The 17,936-nt window shown below is 46.1% G+C and overlaps 1 protein-coding gene across 1 annotated transcript in view; it reads right to left on the bottom strand.

Annotated features, from left to right (window-relative positions):
- Nucleotides 1-17,936, bottom strand: part of DCC (DCC netrin 1 receptor) — a 456,614-nt gene that overhangs the window by 143,329 nt on the left and 295,349 nt on the right. The window contains exon 10 of the mRNA XM_048503204.1: nucleotides 7,787-7,882. Coding sequence (XP_048359161.1) covers nucleotides 7,787-7,882 — 96 coding nt within the window. The remainder of the gene's footprint in view (nucleotides 1-7,786; nucleotides 7,883-17,936) is intronic.

Genomic DNA, 17,936 nt, shown 5'->3' with positions numbered 1-17,936 from the left:
ATCTTTTCTCCCTGGTGACATCTGGAAATCTGAAAGCTCGTTGCATATGGAGTATTGAAAAAGAAAGGCTGCCGAGCAGTATTAATGTTCAGCTTTAATCAAAACGATCCTGTTTCTGAAACATCGCATTGCTGAGCCGCAAAACACAAGGATTCCAATAATCATTTCTGTTGGAGCCAGAAAAGGGGACCCTAAATACCCTGCCAATTTTCTTCCATTTGCTAATGTTGATGCTGATGTATAGACATCTGTCATTAAGTAATTGCGTTATTACAGTGGAAGAAATACCACACATTTCCTTTTATTGCTTGTTTTTGCCTGGAGAAGGCCATCAGGTTGTTTAACATAGGAAACTGCCTTATACTGAATCAGAATATTGGTGAACATGACATGATATTACCAGCAATTCACTGTCTGGTCTCTCAGGTAGCAAAAAAATATTTGCTAACTCTTGAAAAAACCTTTCACTAGGAATATCAGGAATGGAAGCCTGGACCTTCAGCATGTAAAGATTATGTTTGGCCACTGAGCAATGAACTTTCCCCCACTGTTTTAGTGCAATATCCTTTGAACGGCTAACTTGGTTGGATGGACACTGGCTGAGATCCAAAACTGATCCTAACCTAAGGTGACCAGATGGTCACCTTTGTGAACCGAGACGGGGGGTAGGCAGCTGTGCATGCACACGTGCGCATGCGCGCGCAGCTGCAGGAGCGCGCTGCCTTTTGCGGCTTGCCGTTTCCCACCCTGTGACATGGTGGGAAACGGCAAGTCCCAGAAGGCCGTGCTCCTGCGGCTGCGCACGCGGGAGGCTGCCGCACTGCCTTGCGCCCCAGAAGGCAGTGCGGCAGCCTCCCAAAAATCGGGACAATTTAAATAACCCACGGGACACGGGACAAATTGTTTGAAGGTGGGACTGTCCCGCCAAAAGCGGGACCTCTGGTCAGCCTGTCCTAACCAGAAGAAGAAGAGTATAGATTTATACCCTGCTTTTCTCAAGCATAAGGAGCCTCAAAGCAACTTACAGACACCTTTCCTTTCTCTCCCCACAAGAGACACATCATAACGTAGGAGTGGGGAAATAAAATCTGGTCTACCAGATTAGATCCTGCTGCTCAACTGCTACACCACGCTGGATCACCACTATTCTCTTTTCATGTGGTATACCCTAGCAGGCTGGAGATCATAAAAATCTTTTTGGTTAGCTTCAGACCTTTCCAGATATTGAGGACATCAAGAGAGATCGCTCATAGTTCTCTGCAGAGAGCAAACACTTATACAGTTAAGCTAGGGTGACCAGATGGTCACCTTTGTAAACCGGGATGGGGGTAGGCGCCCTGTGACTGGGCGGGAAACAGCAAGCCCCAGAAGGCCGTGCTCCTGCAGCCGTGCGCGCGAGAGGCTGCCGCGCTGCCTTGCGCCCCAGAAGGCAGTGCGGCAGCCTCCCCAAAATCAGGACAATTTAAATAACCCGCGGGACCAATTGTTTGAAGGCGGGACTGTCCCACCAAAAGCGGGACGTCTGGTCAGCCTGACTTAAGCAAAAGGATGAAGTCCTCAGCAGGACACGCATTTTCTCAGATTACACAGCTGAACTCTCTCAGCTTCTCACAACTTAAGAAGGCTTCACTGATGTTCTTTAGCTGGACAGTCCTCAAACCCTATAAAGAAGCCCAGTTATCCATCTGCACTTACGTAATTTCTTAAAAGAAGATCCCTTTCAGGTTTCTACCTGTCTGGAGGATTCTTGCAGCAACCTGGAAGCCTTCATACAAAACAAGAGATGCCTGCTTCTGATTAGTCTGGGATCTGCCTATCTCAGAGGTGTCCAACTCTGGTGCTTCAGATATTCATGGACTACAATTCCCATCAGCCCCTGCTGGAATGGCCAATTAGCCAGAGTTGGACACCTTTGACCTATCTACTTGAATCTGCCTATTTATATATCTATTTCTCAAGTATGGGCAGACTGAGGTCAACCGTGAATCCTGCCCTGCCCCGTGCCACACCAGTGCAGAGTTCTGCACCAGTGGGCCTGGGTGATGATACCAACTCCCTGGTTGGGTGCTGCAGAGCCACACAGTGCCTGGCTACCCAGGTAAGTCACCCCTCCACCTGTGCATTTGCCCCTTGAACTAGCAGAAAGGGCATTTCCACTGGTGCAGGAGTGAACTAGTTCCAAAGGGAGATTTCATTCCCCCGGATTGAGCTACCCAGCTTTTTTGTTTTGTTTTGCTTTGCAGAGAGCATTCTTTCTCTGGAATGATCCATACCACAGCCTCCCTTCAGATGCTGTTTCAAGAGGGATGGAAATGGTCATCCAGGAGGAAATTACTGGTTAAAGTGGTCCTGAGTAATGAACAAAGGGTTCCAAAGCAAGGATGTAGCGAGAATGGACACTCTTTAGGTCAGTTTGTAAAAGAGGAAACGGAAATTAAAAGCTCGCTTACAAACATTCTTCTCGTGCAAAGTCGCGAGCCACGTTATTTTTAAAAAAGTCACCAGCTAAAATATGCTTCTTATAATAGTATGTCCGCATGGTTCAAATCGCTCTCCCCCCCCCCCAAAAGATGAAAAATATCATCTATCTGGAGATGTAATTGTTCTTGGAAAGATTTCAAAAAATATATATGCATATAACTACAGATGACCTTTGTAACCACTACAAAAAAAGATAACATTTGCAAGGATATATAGCAAGCATTACAAGTGATAAGAGGATACGGATCATCTTTTTTCCATTTTTTTTTAGTTGAAAGCGTAACAGCCTTTCTCCTTTATGGTTTTCCAAGATTTTTTAACTGGAACACTTCACAAAACTGTATAAGCCAAAAACCAGTTGATCATCTGGAGCAAATATGCTGTTACTTTGTTCAGTGTTTCCTTGTGAGGCAGCGTTATCAGTCACTTTCTTTCACTCTCAGAGACTCGATCCTTAACAACATGGCGGGGAGTTGCAAAAGGACAAAAAAAAATCTCCCTGAACTAAATGGCAGCTGGTGCTCAAGCAGGAGAAAACAATACCGAAATTCGGCATTGATAAAGCATTGCTGAGAGGTCAAAGTGTTTCACATAATTCTCCCAGATATATATCCAGGCAAGGTGATAGCAAAAAGCGGTATCAAGTTGTAGCCAAATTATGATGACCCTGTAGGGTTTTCAAGGCAGAGTAGGTGAACAGAGATGGTTTGCCATTGCCTGTCTTGGCATAGCCACCCTGGAATTCCTCCATGGTCGCCCATCTGGGTACTAACCAGGGCTTAACCTACTTAGCGTCTGAGATCTGGTGAGATCAGGCCAGCCCAGTCAGAGCCCAGGTAAGAAATGTTACTACTATCTCCATAATAGGTGAAGGTTAGCAGGGAATGACCCACCAAGTGAGCAAAATGCAAAAACACTTCTCATACTCTTAGCCTTTACACTGCACTAGCTGTCTGACATTGCGATCCTAAGCAAAGTTACCCCTTTCTAAGCCCATTGACTTCAGGGGAGTCAGAAGGGACTAACTGTCCTTAAGACTGCCCTGTGGATCCCTCTTTTTCCCCTCCTCTTTATATTTTCATCCTTGTTTTATCTCTCATCTTCGCCTTGCCAATTTTAGGATGAGTAGAGCAGCAAAGCAACACTGTCCTTCTCGGACCCCTTCATGTTCTAATAATAAGAACATGATGTTCTAATGCATAATCTTCCACCGTTATGAATGTACAAGTGAATGTAGGAAGCTTCCTTGCTCTTTTGCATGCAAAGCTCTCCCCACCTGCACAAGGAATCTTGCTCAAGGACATCAATTAAAATTGCTCTCTCACTCTGCAAGGGATGGCCTTTCCCAGGAATGACCTACTGGTTCACCCAACTGCATATTATCTACTTCAGTTGGCAGAAGTTGCCGCTTTCCGGCTATTCAGACAGCCGTCTCTCTCACTGCCCAGTCCTGCTGCCCAAGATATTCTAAACCAGGGATCTTTTTACTGGTGAAAAAATGAGCTACCCTTTTGAGTGACCATGCCCCAAGTTACAATTTGATGCAATCACAATTGTATTACAATGCTTAGGAAAAGGACAATTTCAAGTCCAGTGTCATTAAGAACCCTGCATATAATGTGTATGGAATGATGTATGGTGTCACCCAAATCAGTAGAACACATGCAACCAGAGGCGCAGCTGGGCCAAACTGCGTCCAGTGTGCAGTCTATATTTCCTACCCCCATGTTCTCTCTGCCCTCAAGTGGAAAGCCCCCCCTTCCCTCTCTTCCCACACTTTCTATTTTTAGTTCCTTTCTTTCTTTTCTGATATCTTTTAGGATATAGGTTGTAGTTTGTTCACAGTAAAAATGGCCTGATGGGAACTATACTCCCCAGGAGACCTTGTGAGCCCCAAGGTCTCCTGGGAACTGTAGTTCCTCAGGCCGTTTTTACTGTGAACAGGCCTTTTTGCAGCCTGAAAAAGTTCTCGGAAAACAAAAGGAATTAAGGTAAGTTTGGGAATGGGGGGTGGGGTGGTGCACTGCAGGGGGGAAAGGTGGAGGGGCCTGGAGCGATTTTCTGAGCCCCCAGGTGTGCGCCCAGTGCACGGTGCACCCCCATTCCCTTGTAGCTCCACCACTGCATGCAGCCCCCGTAACAAGCAAAAAATGTCTTTCTGTTAGCATAGAGAAAATGAGTTTGGGGCAGTACTAAGTATCGAGGCTTTAACACTATGTATACCGGGGTTGAGATTCAGACCACTTAAAAGAATAAGGGAAATAAGAGGTTGGGGGGGACATTTGGAGGGCTGTCACTTAGTGGAGGGCAAGGAGCTGTTCCTGTTGGTGGCAGAAGATAGGACTCGCAACATATGTTAAGGGTGGAAAGGTACAGGCTGGTTATTAGTAAAAAAAGTACAGTAAGAGTAGTTCAGCAGTGAAATGGGCTGCCAATGGACATGATGGGCTCTCCCTCACTTGCAGTCTTCACGCAACATCTGAATGAACAGTTGTCAGAGATGTTCTAGGATGATCCTGCATTGAGCAAGGTGCTGGACTAGATGGCCAGTGTGTTCCATTCCATCTCTATGGCTATTTCTGCACGCGTGGATACCAGTGCCCCAGGGATGCTAAAAACACCATCCCTGGGGTGGCATTCACACTATTTGCAATGCCCAAGCGGCACCAAGACACCTCTGAAGATGCCTCACTCCTGGAGCGAAGTTTTTCATAAGTGGCACCATCCCCCCCGCCTTCCCCGAATGCCTTACCTTTGTCTCCTGGCTTCTGGCACATTGGAGAGGCCAGGGGAACCCCCCCCCCCCCAGCCAGAGCCATTGCGATGTGCTAGAAGCCAGGAGACGAAGGTAAGGCAATCGGGGATGGTGCAGCCTGTGCAAAGTCTGTGCCATCGCCTGCACCCCTGCCAGGACCGTCCTTGTGAACAATCCCGGGGGAGGGGTGCATCGGCATCTTTTATGCCGATATGCCCCCACTCAGCGGCCATGCGGGAACAGTCTATGATTCTGTGATTTAGGGCAAAGACTTTCCTTGCCCATCCATGAAAATGAGGGGAAAATAGCTGGGGTTGGCCAGCTGCTTGGAGCTCTCAGCCAGTCATTCAAACCAAATTATGGAGGAGGCTCCAGGGTCCTTGGGGAAAATGGCCCTCTGGTTGACTCTCATGACGGATGGGGCAGCTGCCTTCACATTCCTTTCAGGCCTTCAGTGTGACTCACTGTTGGCCTTCAAGTTTGATGCAGACACCATCTTTCATTGCTAAGCCCATGCTAAGATGCGTACACGCACAGGGGTCAAAAATGGGGGTCCCCATGAAGGGAGGGGTTATGGGGGCCTCAGTGCAAACAAGTATGGACAATAGAGGCCCTTCTCAGCGGCAAAGTCATAAATTCATGCTGGAGTGTCATCTGAGAGTGAGACCTTTCTGCCCAATGCTTATTGACGCCTCTGACTTTTGCCGACTTCTATTATGGATTAATTTCAACACAGTTATAAACGACAAAAAAAGGGGGTGGATAAAGAATGCTAACTGTATGAGAATTGCTCCAATGTGGCCTTTAAACATTGAAATTATGCTCAGATCTGAAATTTCAAAGATCTGCTAGAGAGCTTTGTCGTAAGCATTGTATGTAGTTTATGATCACTAGGGGAAACGGAATGCATTTCTGAGAGGTGAAATGATTTGTTTTGCTCTGTCTTTTCCATTTAAATCTAAATAAAGGTGCAGTTGAATTATTTTCAGCGTGGAGTCTGATTTATTGGAGTTGGTTGTGATGGCATGAGTAAAATATCCCCACCACACATCAGAAGGGTGATTCATATGTTAGCACAACCTTTTGAGAGCTGTTGCGGCATGACTAGATCTCAGTAGATTCAAGTCGATCTCCATGTTGGCCTGAAACAGCAGTAAAAAAAACCCCATTGACTTCAGTGGCACCTTTAAGACCAACAAAGTTGGTCTGAAAGCTTGGCATAAGCTTTTGTGTGCAAGAAGTAAGGACGTGCATGGAAGCTTACATCAAGAATAAAATGTTACTGGTCTTAAAGGTGCCACTGGACTGAAGCTTGTTTCTTCTGAGAAAAAAAAGGAATCACATTGTGTGGGAAGATGCTGTGGTTCCTGGGCAGGAGCAAGATGCTCCCCCCACCCTTCAAAATCAGTTTGGAAACTCCAGTTGATGCAGCATGCTGTGGCTTAGCTATTATTAAGAACATAAGAATGAGCCTGGATCAGACCAGAGACCATCTAGTCCAGCACTCTGCTACTCGCAGTGGCCCAACAGGTGCCTTTGGGAGCTCACCTGCAGGATGTGAAAGCAATGGCCTTCTGCTGCTGCTGCTCCCGAGCACCTGGACTGTTAAGGCATTTGCAATCTCAGATCAAAGAGGATCAAGATTGGTAGCCATAGATCGACTTCTCCTCCATAAATCTGTCCAAGCCCCTTTAAAGCTATCCAGGTTAGTGGCCATCACCACCTCCTGTGGCAGCATATTCCAAACACCAATCACACGTTGCGTGAAGAAGTGTTTCCTTTTATTAGTCCTAATTCTTCCCCCCACCATTTCCAATGTATGCCCCCTGGTTCTAGTATTGTGAGAAAGAGAGAAAAGTTTCTCTCTGTCGACATTTTCTACCCCATGCATAATTGTATAGACTTCAATCATATCCCCCCTCAGACGTCTCCTCTCCAAACTAAGGAGTCCCAAACGCTTGGGAGCTAGATGGAGCACACATATTACGCACAATTCTGCAATCATTCCATGGGCTGCTTATCAGCTACTACCCTGTTTCCCCGAAAATAAGACATCCCCTGAGAAGAAGGCATAGTAGAGGTTTTGCTGAACTGCTAAATATAAAACATCCCCTGAAAGTAAGACGTAGCAAAGATTTTGTTTGGAAGCATGCCCGTCAAACAGAACACCAGAGCATGCAGCTGTGGAGCAGAAAAATAAGACATCCCCTGAAAATAAGACATAGCGCATCTTTGGGAGCAAAAATTAATATAAGACACTGACTTATTTTCGGGAAAACATGGTAGGTCCAATTTATGTTATTGCCTATCACATACAAAGCCCTTCGTGGCCTTTGAACCCTCCTCATTTCCGCCCCCATTTTTGGATGGGGCTCTCAATCATACAAGTGAGTCAACCCAAACTCAGCGCATGTAGCATTAATGGACGAAGCTGCTCCAATTGGAAAAAAAATGGATCCACTTACTTTCCGTGCTCATTGCTTTCTGAACACATTCAATGGACTGACAGAAAAAACAGGTTAATAGATCAGGTCACTCAGTTCAACTCACCTGTCAGAGATCTGGTGGTGGCACTCTCGTAAAGAGGGACTCCCTCCCCGGCATTGTTAAAAGCTTTCAAAGAGATGACATAATGGGAACTCGGCTCTGTAAAGAAAGCAAACATGATACTCTTGGAGTTAATGTTTCGAAGCAGATTTTGGCAACCGTTCTCTATATACGTGTAGAATCAGAAGACTCTAAAATAATCAGAATAATAAAATAAGCACCTCCGGATCTTACGGAATGGATGAACAGATGAAGAGCCCACCTGTGGCTCAGCCCACACTACAAGAAGCTGCCAGCATGGCCAATTGGCCATGCTGACAGGGGTTGATGGGAATTGTAGTCCATGAACATCTGGAGAGCCGCAGGTTGCAGACCCCTGGACTAATAGAATATGCAACAATGGCAAAGCTGACATCTCTAGCACACGACATGGCAGAATATTTTTTAAAAAATGAATCTTTTTTTGAGTCTACTTAGATCAAGGTCTGGGACAATAAAAAATATTTTTTAAAAATATGGATCAGAAGAAATGCTATATGACAGGTTAGAGCCTGGCTGCCCTATAGTATTTTCTCGATGCTGCCAGATTTGGTGGCTGGCATCTTCAGAAGATCCTCTGAAGATGCCAGCCACAGATGCAGGCGAAACGTCAGGAGAGAATGCTGCTGGAATACGGCCATACAGCCCGGAAACCACACAGCACCCAAGTGATTCCGGCCGTGAAAGCCTTCGACAATAAAATTCTATACAATTTTTTGGAATTAAAAACCTCAAATAGAATGTTCGATGATGAAAAATTTAAGATGCCGATAGATGTGAGTAAGATCTTCATATCTCTGCTATGTAATAATGTTTTCTTTTAATTGGTGGTTGTGGGTTTCCTGGGCTGTGTGGCTGTAGTCTGGTAGGTCTTGTTCCTAACGTTTCGCCTGCATCTGTGGCTGGCACAGATGCAGGCGAAACGTTAGGAACAAGATCTACCAGACCACGGCCACACCATCTAGAAAACCCACAATAACCAGTTGAATCCAGCCATAAAAGTCTTCAACAAGACATTTTCTTTTAATAAGAACATAAGAACATAAGAACAAGCCAGCTGGATCAGACCAGAGTCCATCTAGTCCAGCATTCTGCTACTCACAGTGGCCCACCAGGTGTCTTTGGGAGCTCACATGCGGGATGTGAAAGCAATGGCCTTCTGTGGCTGTTGCTCCCGAGCACCTGGTCTGTTAAGGCTTTCATACATCAAAAAACAGTACTTACAAGCAACTGAGTTTATGTAACTTGTGACTATGGTCGCCAGCTCCAGGCTGGGAAATACCTGGAGATGTGGAGTGGGTGGGGGGTGGAGGGACTTCAATGGGGTACAACATAAAAGACTCCACCTTTCAAAGTGGCCATTTTCTCCAGGTGAGCAGATATCATCTCTGTCACCTGGAGAGTGGCTGTAATAGTGGGAGACCTCCAGCCACCACCTGGAGGTTGACAACTGTACTTGTGACCCACTAGCCCATTTGCCATGGATCATGGCCTTCTAGGTCCTTCCCAGCCTCCTGGGTTTTTAGCTGCCTGCAGGCTACAAAGTAAGCAGGTTAAACTCATTCACTGTATGCAACATGTTGGCCGCTGTTGGTTCAATACATTGCTTTTATATGAGGCTGTCCTTGGATTGTGCTTGTACTGTGAAAAGCCGCATATCGCCTGAGTAGTGACTGTGACAAATGCTGAAGGAGTCCTTGTAGACAAACAGAAAAAAAGATGGGACGGCTTTTGTCCCTGCACATTTATCCTTATTGATTGTTTCTTTAAAGCAACTAAGTTTGCTTAAGTATTCAGAGGCAGAGCGGCAGGGACAATTGACTGCTAAAAGGGAAATAAGGAAGGCATGTAGGTAAATAAAAGGAGGAGAAAAATAGCCACAGACTCTGAAGCCTCCCCCCCCCTCCAAGAGCTTTCTCTGCTCATGTTGGCTTGCGTGAGTCCACATTCTTAAAAGTTAGAAACTGCCCACGTGTGGCTTCTCTTCAGGTCTATAGCCAACTTCTCAAATGCAGTTCAGGACATTCCAGTGAATGAAGAGGTTGTTTATTTCCAGTCCTCCAATAGACATCCTATACAGTGGTGGGATCCAAAAATTTTAGTAACAGGTTCCCATGGTGGTGGGATTCAAGCAGTGGCGTAGCGCCAATGGGGCTGGGTGGGGCACAACGGGGGCGTGACCGGACATTCAGGGGCGGGGCATTAATAATTTCTCTGTTACTGTAAAAAACTCTTACTGTAAAAAAAGTTCCTAATTTCCAGCTGGTATCTTTCTGTCCATAATTTAAACTCATTATAGCAAGTCCTATCGTCTACAGCCAACAGAAACAACTACTTCTCCTCTAATTGACTGCCTGTCAAATACTTAATACTTTCAAATGCTTAATTTTGTTTCTAGAAATCAAAAGAAGGATATTTTCCTTAAACAAGGAACTTTACCATATTTCTAAAACATGTTTTTGAAACAGCCCAACAGGGAGAATTATCCCTTTTTCTACCTCCGCTAACCAGCCACATAGGAAACAACAGGACTTTATGATTTTGGGACCGAATGGAATTTCTAACGGAAAAGCAGACCCAATTAGTAACCTCTCTCGGCACACACCAATAATTAGTAACCCACTCTCGGGAACTGGTGAGAACCTGCTGGAACCCACCTCTGATCCTATATCACTCCCCTTCCCTTGCATGGCACCACTCCCTCTCCCTCCGCTAGGGTGGGTGGGCCATGTCCAGATTCCGGGGGCCCTCCCTCCCCTCCCTTGCGTGCCACCCCTCCCCCTCTCTTTCCTCCCCCTCCCTCCTCTAGATCTAGCTGCACTGGGCACTGCCAGAGTTGCTGCCCCCTGCCACTTGAGCCAGGTGGGCTGGGGAGGAGGTGCTGCTACCCTCTCCATTGCCAGGGCACTGGGGGTGGCTAAGCAAAAGGGAGGACCGGAAGCCTCTGCAGCCCTCTTGTTACCATGTGACCCAAGCAGCTTAAGGTGGTGGTGGCTGCATTGCAACAGGTGGGCAGAGAAGCAAAGGGATGAACCCAACTATTCTTAGACTATGGTTCATTTCTAGCTGCTTACTGAATGAAGAAGAGTTTGGATCTGAGATTGCAAATGCCTTAACAGACCAGGTGATCGGGACCAGGTGATCTGAGATTGCAAATGCCTTAACAGACCAGGTGATCGAGAGCAACAGCCACAGAAGGCCATTGCGTTCACATCCTACATGTGAGCTCCCAAAGGCACCTGGTGGGCCACTGCGAGTAGCAGAGAGCTGGACTAGATGGACTTTGGTCTGATCCAGCTGGCTTGTTCTTATGTTCTTATGTTTTTATGGATTTGTAGCCTGCTTTCCTTAATCGTAAGGAGTCTCCAAGCGGCTTACAAACCGCTTCCCTTCCTTTCCCCACAAGGAGAAGTTTGGATTCCCTTCCCAGTCCCACAACAGATACCTTGTGAGGTAGGTGGAAATGAGAGAGTCCTGAGAGAACTGTGACTGGCCCTGGGTCACCCTGCAGGCTTCACGTGGGAAAGTGGGGAATCAAACCCAGTTCTTCAGACTACTACTACACCACGCTGGCTTAACATATACCTTGTGAGGCAGGTGGGGCTAACAGAATTCTGAGAGGGTTGCCATCCTCCAGGTGAGGCCTGGAGATCTCCCGGAAATATGTAACTGATCTCCAGTCTACAAAAATCAGTTGCCCTGGAGAAAATAATTGCTTCGAAGGGTGGGCTAGATGGTGTTATGACCTCCTGAGGTCTATTCCCTCTCTAAATGCCTCCCTTTTCAGGCTCCACACCTGAATCTCCAGGAATTTCTCATCCCAGAGTGGGTAGGTCTACCAACCCTCTGGCAATTTCTTTGGGAAAGGAGATGTGTTCATAATGTTCATTTTAAAACTCTCCATCTTACTGAGAGCTTCTCAGCTGCCTACATGATGTGGAACCCTTTGACTCGATTCCCAATTGCGGCATATTTCACCCGAGTGCGGCAGAAGAAAGGTTTATAACTTACAAAGCGTGGCGCTGCGTCGTCAAGGGACACAGGCCCGCATCCAGAAAAGAATCTTTGTGTTGTTCGACTGCCAACCGGACTGTGAGTTTTCCCCTCCATAATATTTTTTATTCATTTTAAAAGGAGAGGAATACATTTAATGACTAAGACTAGAGAAGAAGAAGAAGAAGAAGAAGAAGAAGAAGAAGAAGAAGAAGAAGAAGAAGAAGAAGAAGAAGAAGAAGAAGAAGAAGAAGAAGAAGAAGAAGAGGAGGAGGAGGAGGAGGAGGAGTTTGGATTTATATCCCCCCTTTCTCTCCTGTAGGAGACTCAAAGAGGATTACATGCCCTTCCCCCCACCCCACGACAAAACCCTGTGAGGTGAGTGGGGCTCTGAAAAGCTGTGACTATCCCAAGGTAGTCACAGTCATGCTCTTCCTCCAGCTGTCCGGGCCCTGCGGGACCTTGGTGAGTTCCGCAGGGCCTGTAAGACGGAGCTGTTCCGCCGGGCCTTTGCAGGTACCGGCCGCTGATGTGGTGCCCCCCCCCCCGGTTTGGTCCTCGTCTGACCCCGACATCTGGGGCATCTGTCAGCTAACGAGGCCACCATGCCTCCCTCTGGGGGCGGGAGGGGAGGGAATTTTAAAATTAGGATGCTGGACCCACTCATATCCTTATTTTTTGATAATTATTATTTAACTGTTGCTGCTTTTAATGTTTTAATAACTCCGTATTGTTGTTTTTATTGGTTGTACACCGCCCAGAGCCCTCCGGGGATGGGGCGGTCTAAAAGCCTCAAAATTAATCAATCAATCAATTAATAAATAAATAAATAAATAAATAAATAAATAAATAAATAAATAAATAAATAAATAAATAAATAAATGTGTGGGAGTGCACAGGCTAATCTGAATTCCCCAGATAAGCCTCCACAGCTCAAGTGGCAGAGCGGGGAATCAAACCCGGTTCCTCCAGATTAGAATGCACCTGCTCTTAACCACTACACCACTGCTGCTCCAACATGAGAAATACAGCTACGCTGGGCCTCATTCAGCCAATGGTTCCTCTAAATATCACAATGGGTTGCCAGCCACCAAGTGGGCGTATCTCCCACTATTACAATTGATCTTTAGACAGCCCTGGCCCCTTCCGCACATGCAGAATAATGCACTTTCAATCCACTTTCAGTGCATTTTGCAGCTGTGCAGAATAGCAAAATCCACTTGCAAACAGTTGTGAAAGTAGATTGAAAGTGCATTATTCTGCATGTGCGGAAGGGGCCACTGATCACTTTCACTGGAAAAAATAGTTGCTTTGGAGAGGTGGACTGATTGGCATTGAACTCCACTGAGGTCCTTTTCCACTCCAAACCCCACCTCTCCAGCTCCACCCCCCCCCAAATTTCCCAACCCAGGCCCCTTCCGCACAGCACAGGGAGAGCAGGTTGCAGGCAGGGTAAGGTAGCCTGCCCCCCTGTTTTTGTGTCCGTTTGCCTCCATGCAGGCAGCGAATGGAGCCTGCGGACATAATGCAGGCTGCCGTCACCCCTTCACGTGGAAGTGCAACCTAAAAAACAAAATCCACCTCCCTCTGCTGGAAGGTTGCGGGTGGGGACTGTTAAAACCCAGGAACAGCGGCCGAGTAAATCACTTCCCAGGGCAGCCGTTCGCTCATTAGGGGGCCCCAAAATGTATTAAAACAAGAGAATCGCAAATAGCACGATTCTCCAATAACCCATTTTTTGGGGGGGGGGGAGAATGCGGGGCAACCTTGCTTTAAGGGCAGAAGCATATGAAGTTACCCCCCCCCCCAAACGGGGTTTTCCCTGTCCTCAACCCAGGTTTTTTGGCCTGTGCGGAAGGGGCCCCAGAGCAGCCACTAAATATATGTCCCAAATTGCACTGTCCCTTTGAAGTATGCTAAATAGGGAAGTAAGACCCCCCCCTTCCAGGTTCCCCCACATCCCCCAGTGAAAGATTTTGCCTCTCCCAAAACAACATAAATAACTTTTTTTAAAGGACAGATGTAAAACAAGTACATTTAATTCTACCAGTTTGTTATTGTTAGCCTTGATTACTATTGGCTTCCTGCTTCAGTTGGAGGCTGTGTGTTGGTTTACAGAGCAAGTGCAAACTGATTATCTGTTTATGGCTGGCCTGTAACTCTGTAATGAGTGCCCTTGCATCGTATTATCCCGGAGTCAAGATGGCTTTTAAAAGGTTCTGATCCAGGACAGTACTGTCAATTATCGTCAGCAGTGGCTGCTAGGCTGAGGAACCTTTTAAAAGTGTGCTCCTTCTTCCAACAGGAAATCTTTTAACAAGGGATAGACTCTGGTACTTTCTCTAGGCAAAGCATGTGGGCCCCAGTGAGTATCACTGGCTTTCCACCCCCACCCCACCACCCCACGCACACTCTGAAATCACTCCACCACCATGCCATTCCTGATGGCACTAATAAAAGGAAACATTTTTTTCATGCAACGTGTGATTGGTGTTTGGAATATGCTGCCACAGGAGAGGGTGAGGGCCACTAACCTGGATAGCTTTAAAAAGGGCTTGAACAGATTTATGGAGGAGAAGTCGATCTATGGCAGTGGTGGCGAACCTATGGCACGGGTGCCAGGGGTGGCACTCAGAGCCCTCTCTGTGGGCATGTGCAAACAGAGTGCCCCCCCCCCACATCTAGGCTGGCCTGTGCCGCTGGGCTCAATTATTAGCATTAAACCTAGGACCTAGTTTTGGGGAAGCAGTATAGGTAACCCTGTTAAGCGCTGTTAAACCCCACTGATTTTCATGGGAAGAACTAAAGCGCAATCCTTTACCTGGGAGTAAGCTTGGTTGCTGGCAATGGGGCTTGCTTCTAAGTAAACCCTCCCAGGGTCATGATTCACCCATTGGAAGAGTTGCAGGGTTCTTCAAAGCAAAGCCACTGACTACCACCAAGCTTACTCCTGAGTAACGCACGCCTTGGAGCCAACTGTTTTTTCTAAACTAAAACCTCAGCATTCAGGTTAAATTGCCAGGTTGGCACTTTGTGATAAATAAGTGGGTTTTGGGTTGCAATCTGGGTACTCAGTCTCGAAAAGGTTTACCATCACTGATCTATGGCTACCAATCTTGATCCTCCTTGATCTGAGATTGCAAATGCCTTAGCAGACCAGGTGCTCGGGAGCAGCAGCAGCAGCAGCAGCAGCAGGCCATTGCTTTCACCTCCTGCACGTGATGGGGTGGGGATCTTTCTGAAATAAATATTTTAGACATTCTCTGGCAGGGATGTCACCAAAACCACATGGAAATGTGGCTGTTCAATTTGCTTCACACAATATTATAAAGAAACAACAACCTTCAAAAAAAAAGCTCTGACTTGGGAAATTCCTGGATATTTGTTGTGAAGCCTGGGAAAGGTGGAGTTTGAGGAGGGGATGGAATTCAGGGGGAGATGTGATGCCATTAAGTCCACCTTCTGAATCTATCTTTTTTTTTTCCCTTGGGAGAACAGTTCATTGTGATCTGGAGACCTGTTGTAATTCCAGGAGATCTCTGGGTTCTACCAGGAGGTTGGCAACCCTACTGCCATATATTCATCTACCTAAGAAGGTCTACCACATTTCCAGACCTGCTACTCACCAAGCTGCAGTCATGAGAGAAGAAGTCTGGGGACATCGTAATCACAATGTACGACAGGAAGTGGAAAAGACAGAGTTATGACCTCACTGCTGTGAAGAATATGGCCATGGACAGTAGGAAGGGTGGAACTTGGAGATCTCCTAGAATTACACAGATCTCCATGCTACAAAGACCAGCTCCCTTAGGCTCATTCCACACATGCAGAATAATGCACTGTCAAACTGCTTTCACTGCTCTTTGAAGCTGTGCAGAATAGCAAAATCCACTTGCAAACAGTTGTGAAAGTGGGTGCTGTGTGGTTTCCGGGCTGTATGGCCATGTTCTAGCAGCATTCTCTCCTGACGTTTCGCCTGCATCTGTGGCTGGCATCTTCAGAGGATCTGATGTTGGGAAAGCAAGTGGAGTATATATATATATCTGTTGGAGTGTCCAGGGTGGGTGAAGAAACATTGTCTGTGATGCCAGCCACAGATGCAGGCGAAACGTCAGGAGAGAATGCTGCTAGAACACGGTCATACAGCCCGGAAACCACACAGCACCCAAGTGATTCCGGCCGTGAAAGCCTTTGACAATACAGTTGTGAAAGTGGTTTGAAAATGCATTATTTTGCGTGTGCAGAAGGGGCGTTGGAGAAAATGGCTGCTTTGGAAATATGACTCTATGGCATTATAATCTGCTGAAATTCCTCCCTTCCTAAGCCTCACTTCCCCCAGGATCTCCAGATGTTTCCCAACCCAGAGTTGGCAGCCCTAGCAGAAGACCAAGAGAGTTAGGGACAAGAAAAAAAACCAAGCCAAACACCAGAAGGTGTATAGTGCCAAGGACAAAAAAAGTCAGAACCATGAAGGAATCTTCTCCATCTACATCACTGTCCTTCTTTTACTTCAGCACCCTTGGTCTCTACCTACACAGAGACTAGCAATTGGGGCCTTTCAAAAGACAAGTAATATCATTTGACCTCATAGTTGAGGCTTTATGATCCATGTGAAAGTCCCAACCCATGAGCCGAAGACTATTCTTGCAGCTATTCTTTGGTGGGAACCCAAGGGAAGCTCCGCTCTTGACCAGTGGCACCATCACCAAAATGGGATATTATTTGCTATTCAAGAGCGTTCCTCTTATTTCCAACAACAAAATGAGAGGCATGACAACACAAAAGGAGGCACTGAAAGGCTTGGGGACTGTGTTGTGACTACTGCTATTGATAGAAGAAAAAGACAATGGACGTTTTCATGCTCCTCCCAAGAGATCTGGTCATGGACCATCTATCATTTTTGCAAGAGCAGCGCTGACCAATCCATTTCACAGACGCAAACTGTCTCAGAAGACACTTAATGTGGAACCAGAGCACATGCTTCATACTTTTTACCTGGCAATAATGAACTATGTCCCTTTAAGGGCTAAGTACATATTCCCCATTTCATTTCCCTTTGCAGTCATTTATAGATCTGCCACTGTTTTTTAACATTTTATTTAAATTTTATTTTATTGGTTAAATTGACTGCCCTTCTCGCTGCGGGCTCAGAATTTCCTCGCTCCTCCTTGCTTCCCCTGCCCACACAAAAACAGTTCTTGCCAATCACACAGAACAAGGAAGTAGGGGGCAGGCTAAATGATGGATCTGCTCAGTATTGGACATTTCACAGTTGGAGAATTTCATTGAAACAAAAAAACCTGTGTAAAAGAACCAGTGCAAGACACACAGCCACACGGTAAAAACTCCATGCATAAAAGCCCTATGACAATTATATTGTGGCTAACTCTACCAAGTGAGGCAGACATTTTGTTGCTGCACCCACCATGATGTGCAAGAATTCCAAATGTGCCCCCCCCCCCGGTCTAACCACTAATGGTACTGACTCTTTCTGCAAGTATAGACCACCATCCAAATTTTCTTGCTGAATGAACTCCATCAGAAAGATGACACTCAACTTTAAAATCACCTCCCAGTTTCAGAACCACTGGTCTTGAGAATTTCTGATTGTACTGGGGCACATTTGTTTATAACATCAGTCTAGAGTTGTGATTTTATACAGTTGGGAATTTGTCACCCCGACTGGAACTACAGAGGTCACCAGCTGACCCATTTTGGAAGGCATTGGCGGCTAGATTGGAGCCCATCCGCTTACAATGTCAAACCACGTCCGTAATTTTTTCAGTCATGTACTTGTTAGAAAACTGAGGAGCTCATAAACTTGCCAGACTGACATCCTTGATGTAGAATTCCATATTTCATTCCCGTTTATAATCCCAGACATGCTTGGGATGATTAATCCTATTATTCAAATACCCAATGAATCAATATTACTTATTTTATAATGCTGCTTAATGATTCCCTACCCCCATATTTTGTAATTACTTTTATGTCCTACATGGATACATTTGGTTAATGTTACTAATGAGATGGATGGTGTCCTCGATGCCAGAAAAAAAGGAGCTAAACTTTTTTTTTTAAATGGTTCTATGAATAACTAGAGCGGTTATCCATTCATAAT

This window comes from Sphaerodactylus townsendi, linkage group LG07, assembly GCF_021028975.2.
Source record: "Sphaerodactylus townsendi isolate TG3544 linkage group LG07, MPM_Stown_v2.3, whole genome shotgun sequence".
In the NCBI taxonomy this organism is placed as follows: domain Eukaryota; kingdom Metazoa; phylum Chordata; class Lepidosauria; order Squamata; family Sphaerodactylidae; genus Sphaerodactylus; species Sphaerodactylus townsendi.
Note: the sequence above shows the minus strand (reverse complement) of the source record. Positions and strands in the feature narration are given on the sequence as shown.